Source organism: Gorilla gorilla, chromosome 6, assembly GCF_029281585.2.
Source record: "Gorilla gorilla gorilla isolate KB3781 chromosome 6, NHGRI_mGorGor1-v2.1_pri, whole genome shotgun sequence".
Classification (NCBI taxonomy): Eukaryota; Metazoa; Chordata; class Mammalia; order Primates; family Hominidae; genus Gorilla; species Gorilla gorilla.
The window spans coordinates 35099822-35119421 of record NC_073230.2 but is presented as its reverse complement, the minus strand read 5'-3'; the positions used below and the strand labels follow the sequence as shown (position 1 = coordinate 35119421).

The window sequence follows — 19600 nt, the reverse complement described above, 5'->3', positions numbered from 1 at the left end:
GAAAGGGCCCCAGTGGCCCTCTCAGATTGCATCCTGGCACAGCAGAAAGACCTGGACCCAGGCCTTGTCTGCTGGGACATGTAACTGGCTGTATTTGCATGGGAGGCCTTCCTTACTCCTAGTTCACATGGCTGACTCTCAGGGTATGCTCAGAGCCCTGTAAGATTGGACAGATACAGAAATTTTGTTTGGTGGCACTGTATGAGTTTTTCCAGTTCTTTTGAGGTTGTAGGACTATATAGCAGAGGTTTTTGAGTGAAAGATATGGAATGGGGATAATTTTCTGACTTCTTGGTCTCAAAGCACCTTAAAACCTAAAATTAACCAGTGGAAGAATTAAGCCTCTGGCCTTAATTTATAGTGGCACATATCTGCTAAGGGCTTCATTCTGAACTTAATAGGAGTGATAAGTCTTTTTTTCTATTTTTGAGACAGGGTCTTGCTCCGTCACCCAGGTTGGAGTACAGTGGTGAAATCATGGCTCACTGCAGCCTTGACCTCCTGGACTCAAGCGATCCTCCCACCTCAGCATCCCGCACCTCCGACCCCCAGTAGCTGGGATTACAGGCCTGTGCCACCACATTCAGCTAATTTTTGTATTTTTGCTTTTAAATAGAAATGGGGTCTCACTGTGTTGCTCAAGCTGGTCTTGAACTCCTGGCCTCAGGCGATCCACCTGCCTCGGCCTCCTTAAGTGCTGGGATTACAGGCGTGAGCCACCATGCCTGGCAATAGATCTTTTTGAGGTGGGGTCTTTAGGAGTTGAAGGTGAACTTTATGGTGAGGAGTTGCTCTTCTACCCTAGTAATTAAGCTCATCTGGCATCAGTCTGTGTGAAAATACTAAGCATGTAGCAGGGCACGTCTGCAGGTATTTTCTTAGGACAATGGTATTGAATGCTAATGTGTAGGGTGCATTACAGGGTCGCAGACTTCCTGACTACTGGATTCTGAGTGACCCCCTGGCCTTTACCTAGAACTTCAAAGTCCTGTACGGTAGCCACTGGCCACAGGTGGCTACTGAGCACTTGAAAGGTAGCTGGTACGAATTGAGATGTACTCCAAGCATAAAATAGAACCTGGAATTAAAAGATTTAGTCTAAAAAAGTGTAAAATATATTGTTAATCATTTTTAAATATTGATTATATGAAGAAATACTATTTTTAGTATCAGGTTAAATAAAATATATTATTAAAATTAATTTCACTTATTTCTCTATCCTCTTTTGAAATGTGGCTACTAGAAAATTTAAATGGCTCAAATTATGTTTCTTTTGCACAGTGCTGCTCCAGAGAATAGTCAGTGGGAGAGTTAGACTAGTGAATGTGTGGCCAGAGGCTGTAAAATCCAAAATCTATGAATAGATATTGGGTCTGAGGAGGTGCTCTCTACAAGCAAGGCATTCAGAATTGAATTTCTCCAGTTTGCCTGGAGATCAACATACCACATCCATTTCAGTCCAGGACTTTCAGCACCAGAGATGTGTGAGAGGCAAGATCCAGGGACCAAATAAGTCTATTAGTTCAGAGAGTCATAAAAAATGTTGTTAATCAATTGCTAGGAAACTAATATTTATAGCCAGTATTCAAACATCTGAATTGGGCTTAGAAAAACTGTTTTATTTCCTGAGAGAGATGCCCAAGGCTTTAGCCTCCTTAGAGATCTAACTCTCTGATGAGCCTCTCAGGGCCTATTAGTACTGGCTGCAGAGGAAGTGAGTGGATAATGACGCCCTAAGGTCACTATGTGCAGGCCACAGTATTCCTGACATAGCCTCTCATTCTTCCCAAGGAGCATGGGACACTGCAGCCTGGTTTAAAGTGAGGCGGGGCTTTTCTTTTTCTTCAAGAATAGTTGGCTATATGTTGTGGGCTACTATACACATAATTCAGCATCTGCCACAAATGCATCATTGAAAGAATGGGTCATGTCAGACACTGTAGAGCTATTAGACTTTGGCTGGAAACAAATGGAAAAAGCAAATGGAAAAACAAATGGAAAACTCAGAACACTGGCCTTCTAACACAAACACTCACCTCAGTGACCAGTCATAGCCTTTCTTCCCTGAGGAATCTTTGCCATGTCATGGTGGGGGGGGGGGGTGGCATCTGGAGAGTGTTTGCCAATCTTGACTCTGTATCTTTAAGTTGCTTGATTCACCTATGCACCTGGAGGGGTAACTTTGGGCACCTAGCAGCATTTGGGAAGAATCAATTCTGACCAAAGCATTCAGTGGGCTGTACTTCAATCAGCTTCCTGCTCGGTTTCCCATTTTGGCTTTCTTTCCCATTCACTGTCAAGCTGCAGACCTTTGGACTTGACAGTTATGTCTAGTGACTCCAGCCTCAGACCCTTGGCTCTCCCTCAAGAGATTTGCCTTAGATCTGTTCTACCAGAGCTCCTCTACTTGTATTTCCTTAGATATTTAAAAAAACAAAAAACAGTTAACATAGCAGGCCTGGCTCCTTACCAGGTTTGCCCTTGGCTGACATCTGCGAACTTGAATTTGGGAAAGGTTTCTACTATGCTAACTGATAAAAGTGGCTTACTATACCTAAACTGTACAAACAATGTGAGTTTATGCTGAATACCTGCTTTATTTCTGGGAGTCTGGAATTTGGTGGTAGGCAGAGGATGCCTATGTGATTTAACCACCAGTAAAACCCTGGGTGCAGAGTGTATAATGAGCTTCTCTGGTAGAAAACACTTCCCACATGTCATTATGACTCATTACTAAGGAGTTAGGCATGTCTTGTGTGACTTCATTGGGAAAGAATTATCAAAAGCTTGAGCTTGGTTTCCTCTAGACTTTGCTCCATGTGCTTTTGCCTTTGCTGATTTTTCTTTGTACCCTTTTGCTGTAATAAATCATAGCCATGAGTGTGACCATATGCTGACTCCTGAGTCCTTCTAGCAAATAACCAAATCTGGGGATGGTTTTGGGGGCCCTTGACATATCAGTTAATATACGGAAACCACTGGAGAAAGTCTTGAATGTAATTTTTGGTTTGATTATTTTTCTTAGAGTTCAGAATGGGAATCCCTGAATACATCAAGCATTACATAATATGGTTGGGAGATCCAAAGCACTAAAGCCGAGGCTAATAATATGCGGAAAATTGGCATATGTTGTAGACTTCCCAAAAGACCCCCGTTAGGACAAGTTACATAGGGTACACTCAGGAGAGATCAATGCGGGAAGACCAAGGAAGGTTTGAAGGATTCAGTATGGCAGAAAGACATGCAAATCAGAGACAGGACCCTCCTTAAACAGAACCCAAGACCATATCCCAGAAAATGGAATAGAGAGACAAGGGCTGGTATTATCTCTGTCACATTGGCTGGGTAGGTTAAAATCAGAAAGTGTGTTGGAAAAACAAAACAAAGCAAAGCAAACAAAACAAAACAAAAAAAGGACCTGCAAGAAAGAATAGACTTCTTTTCTTCTGGGGGGAGGGACAGTGTCTCTGTCGCCCAAGATGGAGTGCAGTGGTACAATCTCAGCGCACTGCAACTTCTGCCTCCCAGGCTCAAGCGGTCCTCCCAGCTCAGCTTCCTGAGTATTTTTAGTGGAGATGGGGTTTCACCTTGTTGCCCAGGCTGGTCTCGAACTCCTGTGCTCAAGCGATCTGCCCTCCCCGGCCTCCCAAAGTGTTGGGATTACAGACGTGAGCCACCGCATCTTGCCACTTCTTTTTTAAAGTATACTGTTCTTGATAAAGCTGTAGTTAGGAATCTCTTTAGGGACAAAAAGTTTACAAATAGAAAGAGTAAAAAAAAAATTTATTGAGAAATATTTTCATTATTCTACCATATAAAATGAAAGTTTTTTGTATTATATGGATGGTATAGATTAGGTTTAGCACTGAATATTTTTTATGTATTAAATATTAAAAAAAAAAAAGCCCTGCAAGGCCTCACTAGTTTTGTTTTCTCATGGAAAACCAGAGTTCAAATTCCCAATGGGGATGCAGCCCCTGATTTTTTGAAAGACAGAATATATAGTGGTTATGAGCATGGCCTTTGGAATCAGATGCCTTTTTTTGAGTTCTAGTCCTATTTATAGCTGTGTAATCTTGGACAAGTTAACAACCTCTTCATTTCCTAAATGTTTTCTCTTCAAATGCAAATAATAATTATAATTGCTTCAAAGGGTTGCTGAAAGGATGACCTGAATTACTCCATATAAAGGACTTACATAGTGCTTAGCATATACAGTATGCTCAATAAATGGTAGAGATCATTGTTATTATTACTATGACATGATTCCTGTGCTCTTAGAAAGTGAATCCATAGGATGTTGTGAATAATTGAGAGCTATAGTGATATGCATTGATAACTTGCAAATGTGATAAAACAAAATGCCCCTAAATTTTTAGTTACAAAACTAACTAAAAGGAATCACATGAAGGATAGCTCGAAGGCCCAGAAATTTTTTTTTGAGACAGAGTCTCGCTCTGTCTCCCAGGCTGGAGTGCAGTGGCGTGATCTCGGCTCACGGCAAGCTCCGCCTCCTGCGTTCATGCCATTCTCCTGCCTCAGCCTCCCATGTAAATAGGACTACAGGCGCCTGCCACTACGCCTGGCTAATTTTTTGTATTTTTAGTAGAGACGGGGTTTCACCGTGTTAGCCAGGATGGTCTCAATCTCCTGACTTTGAGATCTGCCCGCCTTGGCCTCCCAGAGTGCTGGAATTACAGGCGTGAGCCACCACGCCCGGCCAAAGACCCAGAAAATTTTAATGAAACCAGTTTGAAGTTATTATCACATTTTAAGAATGTATCAATCAAAACAAGTCGTTGTTCAACTGTGGCAGGACAGAACAGTAGTTCCAGGACTTTGAATTTTATGACCAAGTTAGAAAAAAAATTGTAGAGTGTGATGAAGTGCTGCCAACTTTTCAATTTACCCAAGACTGGCATGAAAAAGATCTAACAGTCTACTACCGCTGTCATGTCCTAAAAGAAAGATGTTTTGTCTCCAAAAAATACAAATAGCATATCTTCAGAACAAAGATAGTACTTCCCAGAAAGTCTACTAATCTAGGGAGATTTTTTCCCCCCAACAGGTGAAAATCTCCTGAAAGGCAAGCAATACTCTTTGGATCAGCCCATGGGATGAGAAAAGTCATAGTTGGGGCTGGGCACAGTGACTTGTGCTTGTAATCCCAGTGGTTCAGGAGGCTGAGGTGGGGGGATCCCTTGAGCTTGAGTGAGGAATTTTAGTGAGGCCCCCCGCTGCCTGCACAGTCTCTACCAATTTTTTTTTTTAATTAACCAGGTGTAGTGGCACATGTCTATAGTCCCAGCTACTCAGGAGGCTGAGATGGGAGGGTTGCTTGAGTCTAGGAGGTTGAGGCCACAGTGAGCTAAGAACATGCCAATGTACTCCAGCCTGGACCACAGAGCAAGATCCTGTCTCAAAAAAAGAAAAGTCACAAAGGCAAACACCAGTAGTGTCCACTGTCCAAGCAAAAGGAAACTATGCCACCTAAATTTGACCTATTCCTGGTTCCAGTTGCGAAACCATTTATTTTTTCTTTCTTTCTTTTGTAGAATCATGGTCTCACTATTTTGCTCAGGCAGGTCTTGAACTCCAGGCCTCAAGTGATTCTCCCACCTCAGCCTCCCAAAATGCTGGAATTACAGACCTGAGACAACTGTGCCTGGCCTTGCAACACCATTTCCAATGCGAAGATAAATATAGCAGAGTTAGGCATTGATTTTGAGTACTTCCTCTTAATATGGTCGCAAAAGTAACAGGACATTCACTAAACATTTGATTTATCTGTTTCTCTCATACTCATGAAGGAACCATCTAATTCCAATGTAGATCAACCAGGGAGAGCCTGGGTTGACCACCTGAACTTCAAACATTTCTAGCAAATCACGGAAATGACTTCTGAATATGGCTTAGCTTCCTATGTAGCTTCATTACAGGAGAGGGAATATGCTGATTATGTCCACAGGGGTATTGCTGTTTTATTTCTCCTAGTAAATTAATACATTTGCATTCTGGTACCTATTTTGGTCTCTTGTACTTTTCAGACAACTTGTCCCAGTCTCTCAGGGCCTGATTACTCCCAGGCACTGAGAAAATGACATTTCCAGGATGTGGAAGCAGCTGGTCTTCTTGTATACCACGGCACATGCACACTATTCCATTTTTTTTTTTTTTGCTACTTTATTATTATTTTTTAATTATACTTTAAGTTCTAGGGTACATGTGTACAACATGCAGGTTTGATACATAGGTATACATGTGCTATGTTTGTTTGCTGCACCCATCAACTCATCATTTACATTAGGTATTTCTCCTAATGCTATCCCTCCCCCAGCCCCCCATCCTCCTACAGGCTCCAGTGTGTGATGTTCCCCACCCTGTGTCCAAGTGATCTCATTGTTCAATTCTCACCTACGAGTGAGAACATGCGGTGTTTGGTTTTCTGTCCTTGTGATAGTTTGCTCAGAATGATGGTTTCCAGCTTCATCCATGTCCCTGCAAAGGACATGAACGCATCCTTTTTTATGGCTGAGTAGTATTCCATGGTGTATATGTGCCACATTTTCTTTTTCCTTTTCTTTTCTTTTCTTTTTTTTTTTTTGAGATGGAATCTCGCTCTGTTGCCCAGGCTGGAGTGCAGTGGTGGGATCTCAGCTCACTGCAAGCTCTGCCTCCCAGGTTCAGGCCATTCTCCTGCCTCAGCCTCCCGAGTAGCTAGGACTACAGGCGCCCGCCACCACACCCGGCTAATTTTTTGTATTTTTGGTAGAGACAGGGTTTCACCGTGTTAGCCAGGATGGTCTCCATCTCCTGACCTTGTGATCTGCCTGCCTTGGCCTCTCAAAGTGCTGGGATTACAGGTGTGAGCCACCACGCCCAGCCTATATGTGCCACATTTTCTTAATCCAGTCTATCATTGATGGACATGTGGGTTGGTTCCAAGTCTTTGCTATTGTGCACACTATTCCATTTTTAAAGTCATGCCTATCTACTGACATTTACAAAAAAAATACATGGCAGTGACTTTATTAGTCAAGGTGCAAGCTAAGCTGCTATAATAAAGAGACTCCAAAATATATTGACTTAAATAAAATGAAGTTTCTTTCTCTCTTATAAATCTAGAGTAAGAGGTCCAGGGCTGGCCTGGGGGTCTTACTTCATTAGAGCAGAGGCCTGGGTTTCGTTCGGATACCCAAGTTTCTTCTGTCTCCTTGCTTTACCACCTCTCTAGGTATTGTCTTCATCCATATGGTTGAAACCGGCTCTCTCCATGTTTATATTCTAGTCTGTGGGAACGGAAAAAAAATGTCGAGGGCAAGGGACTCTGGCTTTAAGGAAAGATGTGGAAGTCACACACATCACTTCTGCTCATATCTTATGGGCCCAGATTTAGTTATATAACCAAATCTAGCTGCAAGGTAGGCTGGAAATGTTCTGCTCAGTGTCATGCCCTGTGACTAAGAATACATAAAACATGTTGATTTCTCTGAATCATTGATCTAGACTCATGGAATAATCCCTGTGAAATTTTCCTGACCTTACTATTACGTAAAGAATAATAATAAACCTGCCTTCCCTTCCTCCCAATCAGAGGTAACCTCTAACTGAAACCTGTGTTAATTATTCTCTTGCTTAAAATAATAGTTTTAGACTGGGCACGGTGTCTCATACCTGTAATCCCAGCACTTTGGGAGGCCGAGGCGGGTGGATCACCTGAGGTCAGGAGTTCGAGATCAGCCTGGCCAACATGGAGAAATCCTGTCTCTACTAAAAATACAAAAATGAGCTGGGCGTAGTGGCGGGTGCCTGTAATCCCAGCTACTTGGGAGGCTGAAGCAAGAGAATCACTGGAACCCGGGAGGCAGAGATTGCAGTGAGCCAAGACCATGCCACTGCACTCCAGCCTGAGCAAAAAGAGCAAAACTCCATCTCAAAATAATAATAATAATAATAATAATAATAATAATAATAATAATAATAAATCACCATAGATTTACTATCTGTATATGTATTCAAAAAATGAAATACTTTTTGTTCTGCCTGTTTTGAGTACCATATAAATGCACTTACTCTTTTGCGACTTGCTAAACATTGCTTTGACTTCTGGTTCCTTTTTGCTTGACAATTTCATCTTCAATTATTTTCTCTCCTGCTGCATTTTACTATAAATGGAAGGAACCAAGCCCCTCCTTTAACACTTCTTAGAAACCTCCAATTTCATCACTTGTGAGTTCTACCTTCCACAAAACACTAGAACATAAACACAATTCAGCTAACTACTTTGCCACATGTATAAACTAAATGGGGAAGTTTGTTTTTTGTTTTTGAGACAGGGATTCATTCTGTCACCCAGGCTGGAGTGAAGTGGCGTGATCATGGCTCACTGCAGCCTCAACCTCCTGGGCTCAAGCAGTCCTCCCACCTCAGCCTCCCGAGTAGTCGGGACCACAGGCATGCACCACCACACCTGGCTAATTTCTTTTATTTTTTGTAGAGGCAGTGTCTCGCTGGGTTGCCCAGGCGTGTCTTGAACTCCTGGGCTCAAGCAGTCCTCTCACCTCAGCCTCCCAAAATGCTGGGATTACAGGTGGGAGCCACCCTGCCCAGCCCTCTACTCACTTTTCCCCCTTAGCATTTAAACATACTCAAATCTCTTTCCTCTTTAAAATGAAAACAAACAAATAAAAACCTTCATTAAATTTGCTGTCTTCTGATTTCTCCTTTCCTTCACAGGCCATGTTTCTTGAAAAAGTGGGCAAGATTCATTGTCTTTATTTCTCCATTTCTCATTCTTCCCTTGACCTATTGTGAGTGGCCCCACCATTTCACTGAACCTGCTCTCCCTTATTAAAGTCAACAATAACTCTTAGCTGTAAAAGCCTATACAGACTTTTCTGTACTTATCTTACCAATCACTGATTATAATAACCAGCACTGTGAAATATTCCTTCCTTGAGCTTTGTTGCTGCTTCAACTTCTATGACATCATTCTTGTTTTCCTCCTCAACGGCCCCTCCTTCTCCATCTTCATAAACTTATTTTTCTACACCCTTTCCCACCTCCTTAGGGGTGTTCCCAGGGGTTTTATCAGAAACCATGTTGCCTTCTCATTTTATAAATGTTTGGATGACCCCATCTACATTGATGATTTAAGTATCATCTGTTAGCCCACGACTCCCAGATATATATCTCTAACTCACACTCTCCATATGGCCAACTGCCCTTGAATAATGTCCACTTCCGACTCACTGTTACACAGTTCCCTGTGTTGGGAGATGGCACTTTCATCTATCCACTCACCCAAAAGCCTGGGAATCTACCTAGATTATCCATTCTCCTTCAAGTCTCCTTCAACCCCTGGAAGTAAGTGATAATATTAATTTTGCACCCCAGATATCTCTCATACCTGCCTCTTTCTTTCTATGCTTGCTATCACTGCCAGCATGATTTATTCCTGAGCATCTCTTATGTCTTAGATAGTTTTACCTTTTATAGAAGTGGCTCTCAATGATCACTGTAAAGCAGAACTTGAGGAAATTAAAAATAAATTCAGCCGGGTGTAGTGGCTCACGCCTGTAATCCCAGTACTTTGTGAGGCTGAGGTGGGTGGATCACCTGAGGTCAGAGTTCGAGACCAGCCTGACCAACATGGTGAAACCCCATCTCTACTAAAAATACAAAATTAGCTGGGCATGGTGGCACATGCCTGTAATCCCAGCCACTCGGGAGGCTGAGGCAGGAGAATTGCTTAAACCTGGGAGGCGGAGGTGGCAGTGAGCCGAGATTGTGCCATTGCACTCCAGCCTGGGCAACAAGAGCAAAGCTCCATCTGAAAAAAAAAAAAAAATCAAATGGTTGATGACTCACCTTAGAAATTACTTTTGGATGGGGACTGGATTTTCACATTTTGAAAAAATTCTAATGTGCACTTAGGATGGCAAGCCATTGCTTTATGATCTGTGAAGATGAATTGGAAGTGGGTTGGAAGATGAACTGAACCATCTTGGGCCAGATGTAGAAGTAATCTGACTAGGAAATATCAGAGTGATCCAAGGCTACCAGAATTATGTCATGAGTCTCTGGTAATTAAACTCTTGAACAAAATCAAATAAACAACAGCAAAACCATATACTTCAGCTTTTTTTGTTTTAATTGGTATATGGGATATTGAACAAAGTTGATCCACTGCTTCCTCAATCACAAAGGGGCAAGTAGGTTACATAAACATACGATGTCAACATGGGAGACTGCCTGACTTCTCCAAAGGCATCTGATTCCAATTTTTTCTTTTTCTTTTATTATTTCAGTCTAATCCCATGACAGATTGTGATTCCAATTTTTAAAAGCACTGCAGTACATTTTGAAGATGAGATTTTACCTGGAGCTGCCAGTCTAAAACCCTGTTTACAGTCACGTCTATGTATTAATTTGCTCAGTTACTGTCTGAGGTCGACACCCATTGTTGTTATCCTGTAGCCCTTCATCCTCTTGTGGGTTAAAAAACCCAGAACATATCTTTCCCTCATCTCCCATGCTCAAGCCATAGTTTGAGTGAGAATGACCTCAACTTAGCTCCACTGTGAGCCCTGATACCAGAGCTTTGTATTATTCCATTATTATGGCAATAGTAATTGATTCAGAGGTAAGCAAGAATCTAATCAGTTTCTGTGAGGACAAAACTTTCCTCCGTCTTCCATAAGAAAGTTCATATCCACCCCAGGATGGTTCAGTATGAGAATGTAAGCAGCCATAGCCACTGGCCACTGCCAGGGGAGCAACTAGGACAGTGCGTGGTGCTTGAAGATGAAGCCAAGACCATGGCAGGTAGAGTGGAACAAGTCTCTCTACTACAGACTTTTCAGTAATGCAGACCAACACCCTCTTTTTATTTCTTTAAGCAAATTAAAATTTTAAAATAATTTGTGCGATGGTCTGAATGTGTTCCCCAAAATTGATAGCTGGAAACTTAATCCCCCATGCAACAGTGTTGGGAGGTGGGGCCTTCTGGGAGGTGTTTAGGTCATGAGGGCTCTGCCACTATAAAAAGGACTTGTGGGAGTACATTTGCCCTCTTTCACTCTTCTGCCATGTGAGGACACAGCCAGCAGGCCCACAGAAGATGCCACCTTAATCTTGGACTTCCCAGACCCCAGAACTGTGAGAAATAAATTTCTGTTTTTTACAAATTACCCAGTTTGTGGTGTTCTGTTACAGCAGCACAAAATGAACTAAGACAACTTGTGACATAAAGACTGATTTACTATGTGGTCTTTATTAGAATTAAAATAGTTTTGGCCAGGCGCGGTGGCTCACGCCTGTAATCCCAACACTTTGGGAGGTGGAGGCGGGTGGATCACCAGAGGTCAGGAGTTCAACACCAGCCTGGCAACATGGTGAAACCTCGTCTCTACTAAAAATACAAAAAATTAGCTGGACCTGGTGGCAGGTGCCTGTAATTCCAGCTACGTGGGAGGCTGAGGCAGGAGAACCACTTGAACCTGGGAGGCGGAGGTTGCGGTGAGCCAAGATCATGCCATTGCACTCCAGCCTGGGCAACAAAAGCGAAACTCTGTCTCAAAAAAAAAAAAAAAAGTTTTATCACTTGTATACATCCCTTTCTAATATTATTAATTCATATGCTAGTTAATTTTTTTTTTGCTAGTTATATAACTAGAAAAAAAGTAAGGATGATTTTGAATCTTCCCATACTGAGAGATCATAAAAATTCAGGTCCATGACTGAGGAACAAAATTATCAAGATGGAACAGTGATTTATGGGAATTTGTAACACCTTTATACCATAGACATCATCAAAAGAGATTAAGTCTCAGGCTCCTTACTATCATGCGATATTAGAAAGTATGCTGGGTGTGGTGGCTCACGCCTGTAATCCCACCACTTTGGGAGGCCGAGGCAGGTGGATCACTCGAGGTCAGGAGTTTGAGACCAGCCTCACAAACATGGTGAAACCCATCTCTACTAAAAAAATATAAAATTAGCCGGTGTGGTGGCACATACCTGTAATCCTAGCTACTTGGGAGGCTGAGGCAGGGGAATCGCTTGAACCCGGGAAACAGAGGTTGCAGTGAGCCAGGATCACGCCATTGCACTCCATCCTGGGCAACAAGAGTGAAACTCCGTCTCAGAAAAAGAAAATAAAAGAAAAAAGATAACGAAAGATGTAGTGCATTGCTCAATAGTATTTATGAACATTAACATGTTTGGATATGTTTTATGAAACAGAATATAGTTAATTCATTTGATTATATGTTCATATTGAATTTGCATGTTGAGGGCCACATAGTAAGTAAAATAACTCTGAATATAAATTGGGTTGTATGATAATAATAATTGGCAAAATCAACAGATATTTATTTCATGGTAATTAAATTTATTCAGTAACCTTTTGTAATCCATATTTACAAGGCTCTTGCAATCCAATTACAAGATAATTGTTGACCACAGTCAAAGGTAGACATATAGAACTGGAAAACACACAATTGTTGCTACTGGATTATAATTGCTTCTAGACCCTCTCAGATGACAGAGCAAAGAGACATGTGTATACTAACCTGTGTCTATATACACATTGATAAATATTTCTATATGTAACCATCTGTATCTATATTAAGTTAAGCATGAGTTCATACTGATGTCTCCAACTTTAATCCATTTAAATAAATGCAATAATATGTACTTAGATTTGCTCTTATCTTAGGACACAACTCAATTATCTTACCGGTGTTTTGTGTTCCAAAATTTTTGAAACTGCCTAGAACAAAGACTTGTCATGCCATCCAAATCTTATGGCTAAGTGACTAAGTTCTGGCCAGTGGGAAGGACAATTGTGGGGTGGGACTTATAGGGAGGCTTCTGAAAATGAGAACAGTTTGCTGACACACCTCTTTCCTTTACTTTTCCCTCCTTTTCTTTCCTCTTGCCTGGAACTCAGACAAGATGGTTGGACCACTAGCAGCTATCTTTGATCATGAAGTAATTATGAGGTTAGAAAATCATTTTAGACAGTAAAACAAAATGAGAAGCTTGGATTTTTGACAACTCAGAGCTGTCAAACTGGCCCTGGTTCTGCCTACATCCACACTACTTTTATGAGAGGAAAAACCAAATTGTTATCGTTTGGACTTTGTTTTATCCAACCAAACCTGATGCTGATAGTTTTTGAAAGTGACTTTAAATGTAGTTTCTTAATCAAACTGGATTGTTTTTATGACTGCTTATATATTATTCAGAAAAAGACTTCTTGAGGAAAGTCATTTTGAGTTGAGTCCTAACAAGTGGGGAGTGTAGAAGCAGTATTAGAATGTGTGGAAAAGAGAAAGGAAGGAAAGAAGAAAAACAGAGAACCTGAGGAACTCAGAGTGCTCTGGGAAAGGGAAAGAGTACTGCATTGTCAGGGAGGTGAGTACAAAGAGAATGCTATCTTAGGAATAGGCGTAAAAATGACTAGATAGTGTGGGTATTGTTGGGAAAGTCTTATTCCTTTTCTTCCCAGATTCTGAGATTCTGATGACAGGAATGTTAGATTTTTTTTTTTTGAGACGGAGTTTCACTACTGTTGTCCAGGCTGGAGTGCAATAACGCGATCTCGGCTCACTGCAACTTCGTGCTCCCAGGTTCAATCGATTCTCCTGCCTCAGCCTCCTGAGTAGCTGGGATTACAGGTGCCCACCACCATGCCCACCTGATTTTTGTATTTTAGGTAGACACGAGGTTTCACCATGTTGGCCAGGCTGGTCTTGAACTCCTGACCTCAGGTGATCCACCTGCTTGGGCCTCCCAAAGTGGGATTACAGGCGTGGGCCACCACACCCAGCTGAATGTTAGATCTTTGTTAAGAGTCACAACACATGCCCCTGAGCTTCGTGGCTTTTTTTTTTTTGAGACGGAGTCTCGCTCTGTCGCCCAGGCTGGAGTGCAGTGGCACAATCTCGGCTCACTGCAAGCTCCGCCTCCTGGGTTCACGCCATTCTCCTGCCTCAGCCTCCCGAGTAGCTGGGACTACAGGCGCCCGCCACCACACCTGGCTAATTTTTTTGTATTTTTAGTAGAGATGGGGTTTCACCGTATTAGCCAGGATGGTCTCCATCTCCTGACCACGTGATCCGCCCGCCTTGGCCTCCCAAAGTGCTGGGATTACAGGCTTGAGCCACCTCGTCCAGTGCTTCGTGGCTTTTTAAATCCCAGTCTAGTTTCTCTCTGTTTAGATTAGATAGTTTCTGCTGTTCTATCTTCTAGCTCAGTGATTCTTTTCTTTATTCTGCTGTTGAGTTAAAAAATTGTATTTCTTGCATTTTTTCAGTTCTAAAATTTCCATTTATTTCTTCTTTATATGTTGTTTCTTTGCTGAGATTTCTTTTTATTTAATTCAAGCATGTTTTATTGTTTTATTTTACTTTTTGAGAAGGAGTCTCACTCTGCCATCCAGGCTGGAGTGCAGTGGCGTGATAGCTCACTGCAACCTCCGCCTCCTGGGTTCAAGTGATTCTCCTGCCTCAGCCTCCTGAGTTGCTGGGATTACAGGAGCCCACCACCACACCTGGGTAATTTTTGTATTTTTTTGGAAGAGATGGGGTTTTACCATGTTGGCCAGGCTGATCTTGAACTCCTCACCTCAAGTGATCTGCCAGCCTCGGCCTCCCAAAGTGCTAAGATTACAGGTGTGAGCCACCATGCCTGGCCTCAAGCATGTTTTAATTGCTTCTTGAAATATTTTCTGATGGATGCTTTCAAATCTTTGTTAGATAATTTTAACTTGTCATCTCAGTGTTGGCATCTATTGTGTTTTTTATTCAGCTTGAAATCTTCCTGGGTTTTGGTATCATGAGTCATTTTTTAATTGAAATTTGGTATCATGAGTGATTTTTTGTTGAAATCTGGACATTTGGGTATTATGATATTTTGGATATTATTTAAACCTTTTATTTTAACTAGTTTTTCTTGACACTGCTCTGGCAGGGGGCATCAACTTGTAAATGGCAACTGGTAGTAGAAGTCTAGGTTCCTTATTCCACCTCTGTTGACACCAAGGGTGGGTGGTTCCTTGTTACTGCTGGGCAATGGTGGGAGTTTCAGCTCCCCACTAGTTGTCCACTGATACTTCCCTAGTTGAGAGGGCTTGGAGTGGCTCCTTACTGCCTCCATGTAGCCTCCAGTGACACCATGGAGGGGAAGGGGTGTGACATCCTTACCATTGGGCAATGATGAAAGCTCTGACTCTCCAATACACCTCCAATTACACCATCTAAGCAGGGAAAGGGAGGGGTGCCTCACCACTGTAAGGTAGGAGTGGAAATCCAGGGTCGCCCCATGGTTTCCAGTGACACTGAGAGTAGGGAAGGATGTGTGTGGAGGATTACTTGTTACTGCCCAGTTGAAGATGAAAATCCCATTCCTCTCTTTGGTTTTCTCTGACATCACCTTAGAGGGGTTGAGGAGTAGAGTGATTGGGGTGTTAGGATGCTGGGGTGTCTCATCACAACCTGGAGAGTGTGGAAGTCTAGGCTCCCAACTCAGTCTTTGCTTTATGGGGTGGGGTCAGTGTGTGTATGTATGTGTGTATTGTTTGTCTACAGTAGAGTGATTATCTTCTAAATGTTTCCTTTCTTGCTAGGCTACTCCTTTTTCATCACTTGGCTAGAAAGAGCAGCCTTTTATTGGGGCACTTTTTGTCTATCTATGCTTCCTGGCATTTTGGGGTTTCTGGTTTTGGCTTCTCCAGCACCCAGTTTGGGGTATATAAGGCTACATGAAAACCCAAGGAACTTCCCACCATGTTGCTCTCTGGACCCTAGCCAGTGTGACTTCTCTCCACCTTTCAAAGTCTCCCTATGTTTATCTTACATATAATGTTGAGTTTTTAGTTGTACTTAGAAGAATAGGGAGAAACCTATCTCCTCCATCTTCCTGGAAGCGGAAGTCAGGGGCCACTATAAGGCATTGAAACAATTACAAACAAAAATGCGTGGCAAAGACTCAGGGAGGAGTTGCAGTGCCTTTCAAACAAGGGCATCAGGAGGGCAATCAAATGAAGAAAGCTAACCAGCCATAGGCAGGAACTGCATTTGCCAGTACAATAATATCTGCAAGCACCTTCAAACAGTAAGAATTACTTAAAAATTCATAACGCCTCTTTAACATCATGGAAACCTATGAAAATTCCTTAGTTTATGAATCAATGTAGGGCTTCTTGAAGGAGACATTGTTGGAGAAGACAATGCAGGGCTTCTTGGAGGAGACACAGTTGAAAGACCAATTGCAGTTCAGGAGTTAATTATAGAAACCTGTAGTGCTGGAGGAAGAAAAAGAAAAAGAAACCTGTAGGCCCACATTTGTTGCCTGCAGGAGATCTGTTCCAGCTAAAACCTGACGAAACCAGGAAGAGAGGCACAGGTGGGAAATGCTCCAGAAACTAATTAACCCCTAGTAGGGGTGGGGACCCAAATCTAGGAGAAGGTCTAATTGCCGAAATGAGTTTTTTCTCCCTCCCTCCCTTCGTCCCTTTCCTTCCTTCTTTTCATTTAGTGTTGGTAGAGGGTTGGGGTGGAGTGATGGTCAAACAAGGGAATTAACTTCCTCCCAGTTACAGATAGGGACCTTGCACTCTGTACAAGTTTTTGGAAACGTTGCCAGCATGCCCAGAAACATGAAAGAGCCCAGATGGAAATGATCCAATTCCTTTGCTTTCAACTCCATGGGTTACTGAGTGAAAAAAAAAAGGTCAAAGTCAAATTTTGTTGATTGTGCTACTTAGATTGGGGTTCGCATTTCCCTAGCTACTCCATACACATTCTCTTTCCTGCTGTATTGCCATTCTCCAAAGGCTATAGTCTTGCTTTGGTGTGGTCATGGCTTCCAACCCTTTGGTGGAGTCAGTAGAGATGAGAAGGCCTGCAATTACCCCCAAGGGGTTTACAGACTCAAATATGTACACTAAGCACTGACAGAAGAATGACTAAATGTCTGTCTCTCTGCACCGCGCAGTGGCTCACGCCTGTAATAACCAGCACTTTGGGAGGCCGAGGCGGGCGGATCACTTGACGCCAGGAGTTTGAGACCAGCCTGGGCAAAATGGCGACACCCCGCCTCTACTCAAAGTACCAAAAAAATTAGCCGGGTGTGGTGGCGCAGGCAGGCCTGTAGTCCCACCTCACCTGCTCCGGAGGCTGAAGCAGGAGAATCACTTGAACCCGGGAGGCGGAGATTGCAGTGAGCCGAGATCGCGCCACTGCACTCCAGCCTGGGTGACAGAGAGACTCCGTCTCCAAAAAAAAAAAAAAGGTCTTTCTAATACACATACATATACTACTACTTTCTGGATTTTATATTTAGTTTTGCTTACAAAATGGATTTAGGGTGTAGAATTTTCAAAGATTAGAGAAATATGCCTTGAAATAGAAAGTGCAAGTTTCTAGTAATTCTTCCCTTCAAAGATAATGTTACCAACTTCTTTTCCTACTATTTTTAGTATTGAGAAACTGTTGTGTTAAATAAAATCAAATGAATTTAAAAGTTATTACACACATGGTAGCTTTCTGAGTGTTTTTCAAGCTGCGAGTCAGTTTTGTCCTTTTTAACACGCAGTGGTTGTGGGGACAAGGTTTCCGAGGAGGCGGGAGCGAGCGACCGCCCCCGCCTCCCACACGCCCTCTGCTTTGGTAAACAAGGAGACTCCCGCCCTCAGGCTGTAAATGAGGCACGAGCTTGGGGGCAGCGCCAGGGCGCCTGACGTCACTGTTCAAAAAGGCCTCTTATTGGTCCTTCGCACAGCTGCGGACCTGGGAAGTCTGATTGGTCTGCTTCCCTGTCCGTAAAGGGATTGACAGGCCCTGCCGCGTCAGGCCGCTCCTCTCGGCTCCGCGCTCCTTCTCTTGCGCGTGGGCACCCGCCCCCGAGCGGTGAGAGCGCGTGCGCGTGCGCCCTTCTCCCTGGGCGAGCCAGCCAGTCCCGCTGCACACGCTCGCAGTCAGTGGGCCCTCCGGGAGGCGGCGGAGGTCACCGCGGGGAGAGGGGCGGGGGCAGCATGGCAGCCTCCTTACGGCTCCTCGGAGCTGCCTCCGGTCTCCGGTACTGGAGCCGGCGGCTGCGGCCGGCAGCCGGCAGCTTTGCAGCGGGTAAGGACCTCACGCCTCCTCCCCCTTGTCCTTCTTTCGGCCGCTCGCTTCTTCTGTCCAGACGGCCGAAGAAGTCTTTTCTCGGGAGGCCCTGCGGTTGGGCTGGGGCTTAAAAAACAATATTTTGGCTGGTACTAAAGGCCTGTCCTCTTCTGCGGCCGCCACTCACTCCGCGAGTACCCCCCTCTGCCTTCCCTCCCTTTCTCCCGGGCTCCTGATGAACGGGTTCAGCGCCCTTTTCGGGATTTAGGAAGAGGTGGGGAAGAGCTTGGGCTGAAGAGAAGAGTGTTTGTGACCCCGGCATGCTGCTTTGGAGTTAGGACTCCGAGGACGTTTGGAGGGCCCAACTCCAGGAGCAACCCCGCACTCACCCCAGCGACCCCTGGTCTTTCAGCGCCCCCAGGGTGCACCTTGGGTTGGGGACACACTTGGGCAGCAGGGCCTGATGTTTAACCACCTGAGTCCGAGGGGATGGCCTTATTACACAAGCGGTGGCTGTACAAGCCAGGCAGTAAGTCTTTCAGCAAAGTTTCAGTCACCCTTGACCAGCAAGACGGGCTTCCCCCCTCTACTGTAACTGTGCTACCTAAAAAAATGTCATTTTTGTCAAATTATGAACCAAAACACGTTCAGCGTCCTCAAGATTGTGGGCAGAATTAATCCTGCCTCCTTCTTCTCATACCATGGTAAATTGTGGAAGCTAGCCATGAACTTACAAAGAGGCAGTTTTTAGAGCCAGGATGAAGATCCACGGAGATCTAATACAGTCTTTCATACTCCGCACGAGGGACATGAGGCCCCTTGGATAAGTGAATCAGGATATTCCCAGCAAGACCTAGAAAGTTGTTCTCAGTTGTTCTTAATTCCTTAACTTTCTATCACACCAGGACTCCTCTTTAATTGAAAAATTGGTTGATTTGTGGGGACACTGCCGTTGTCTTCCTCAAACTGAAAATTTGAGAGTTGTAACAATGCACCGTTTAGCAAGATCATACTGAGGATTAATAACAAAAAAAACCTTGGCATTATTTTTTTCTAATCTTTGCTTAAAAAAAATAGTGGGTTAGGATTTGAGCCCCTTGGCCCCCCGCCCTGTTTTTTTTTTTTTTTTTTTTTTTGAGACAGGGTCTCTGTTGTCCAGGCTGGAGTGCAGTGGCCCAGTCACACTGCTCACTGCAGTCTCGACCTCCTGGGCTCAGGTGATCCTCCCACCTCAGCCTCCCGAGTAGCTGGGATTACAGGCATGTGCCACCACGCCCGTCCAATTTTTGTATTTTTAGTAGGGACGGAGTTTCGCCGTGTTGCCCAGGCTGGTCTTGAACTCCTGCGCTCAAGTGATCCTCCCAAAGCGTTGGGATTATAGGCATGAGCCACTGTGGCTGGCCGGGAATTGTAAGAACTTTCTCTTACAATTCTTAACAGCTTCCCATTCTCCCCCTCAGTGAAACCTCTGAATTTCCTTTCTG

The 19600-nt window shown here is 43.6% G+C and overlaps 2 protein-coding genes and 1 long non-coding RNA gene across 3 annotated transcripts in view; 2 read left to right on the top strand and 1 right to left on the bottom strand.

Annotated features, from left to right (window-relative positions):
• The window catches only part of LOC129523871 (uncharacterized), a 66880-nt gene extending 63992 nt beyond the window's left edge, over positions 1 to 2888 (top strand). The window contains exon 4 of the mRNA XM_055347827.1: positions 436 to 2888. The gene's annotated coding sequence lies outside the window, so the exon portion shown is untranslated. The remainder of the gene's footprint in view (positions 1 to 435) is intronic.
• A 13265-nt stretch (positions 2889 to 16153) lies between these two features.
• Positions 16154 to 17645, bottom strand: LOC134758858 (uncharacterized). The gene is made up of 2 exons (XR_010134518.1): positions 17545 to 17645; positions 16154 to 16312 (listed from the first exon to the last, which is right to left on the bottom strand). It is a non-coding gene; the product is annotated as an uncharacterized lncRNA (long non-coding RNA).
• A 183-nt stretch (positions 17646 to 17828) lies between these two features.
• HIBADH (3-hydroxyisobutyrate dehydrogenase) overlaps positions 17829 to 19600 on the top strand; it is a 137352-nt gene continuing 135580 nt past the window's right edge. The window contains exon 1 of the mRNA XM_004045229.5: positions 17829 to 18134. Coding sequence (XP_004045277.1) covers positions 18044 to 18134 — 91 coding nt within the window. The 5' untranslated portion in view covers positions 17829 to 18043. The remainder of the gene's footprint in view (positions 18135 to 19600) is intronic.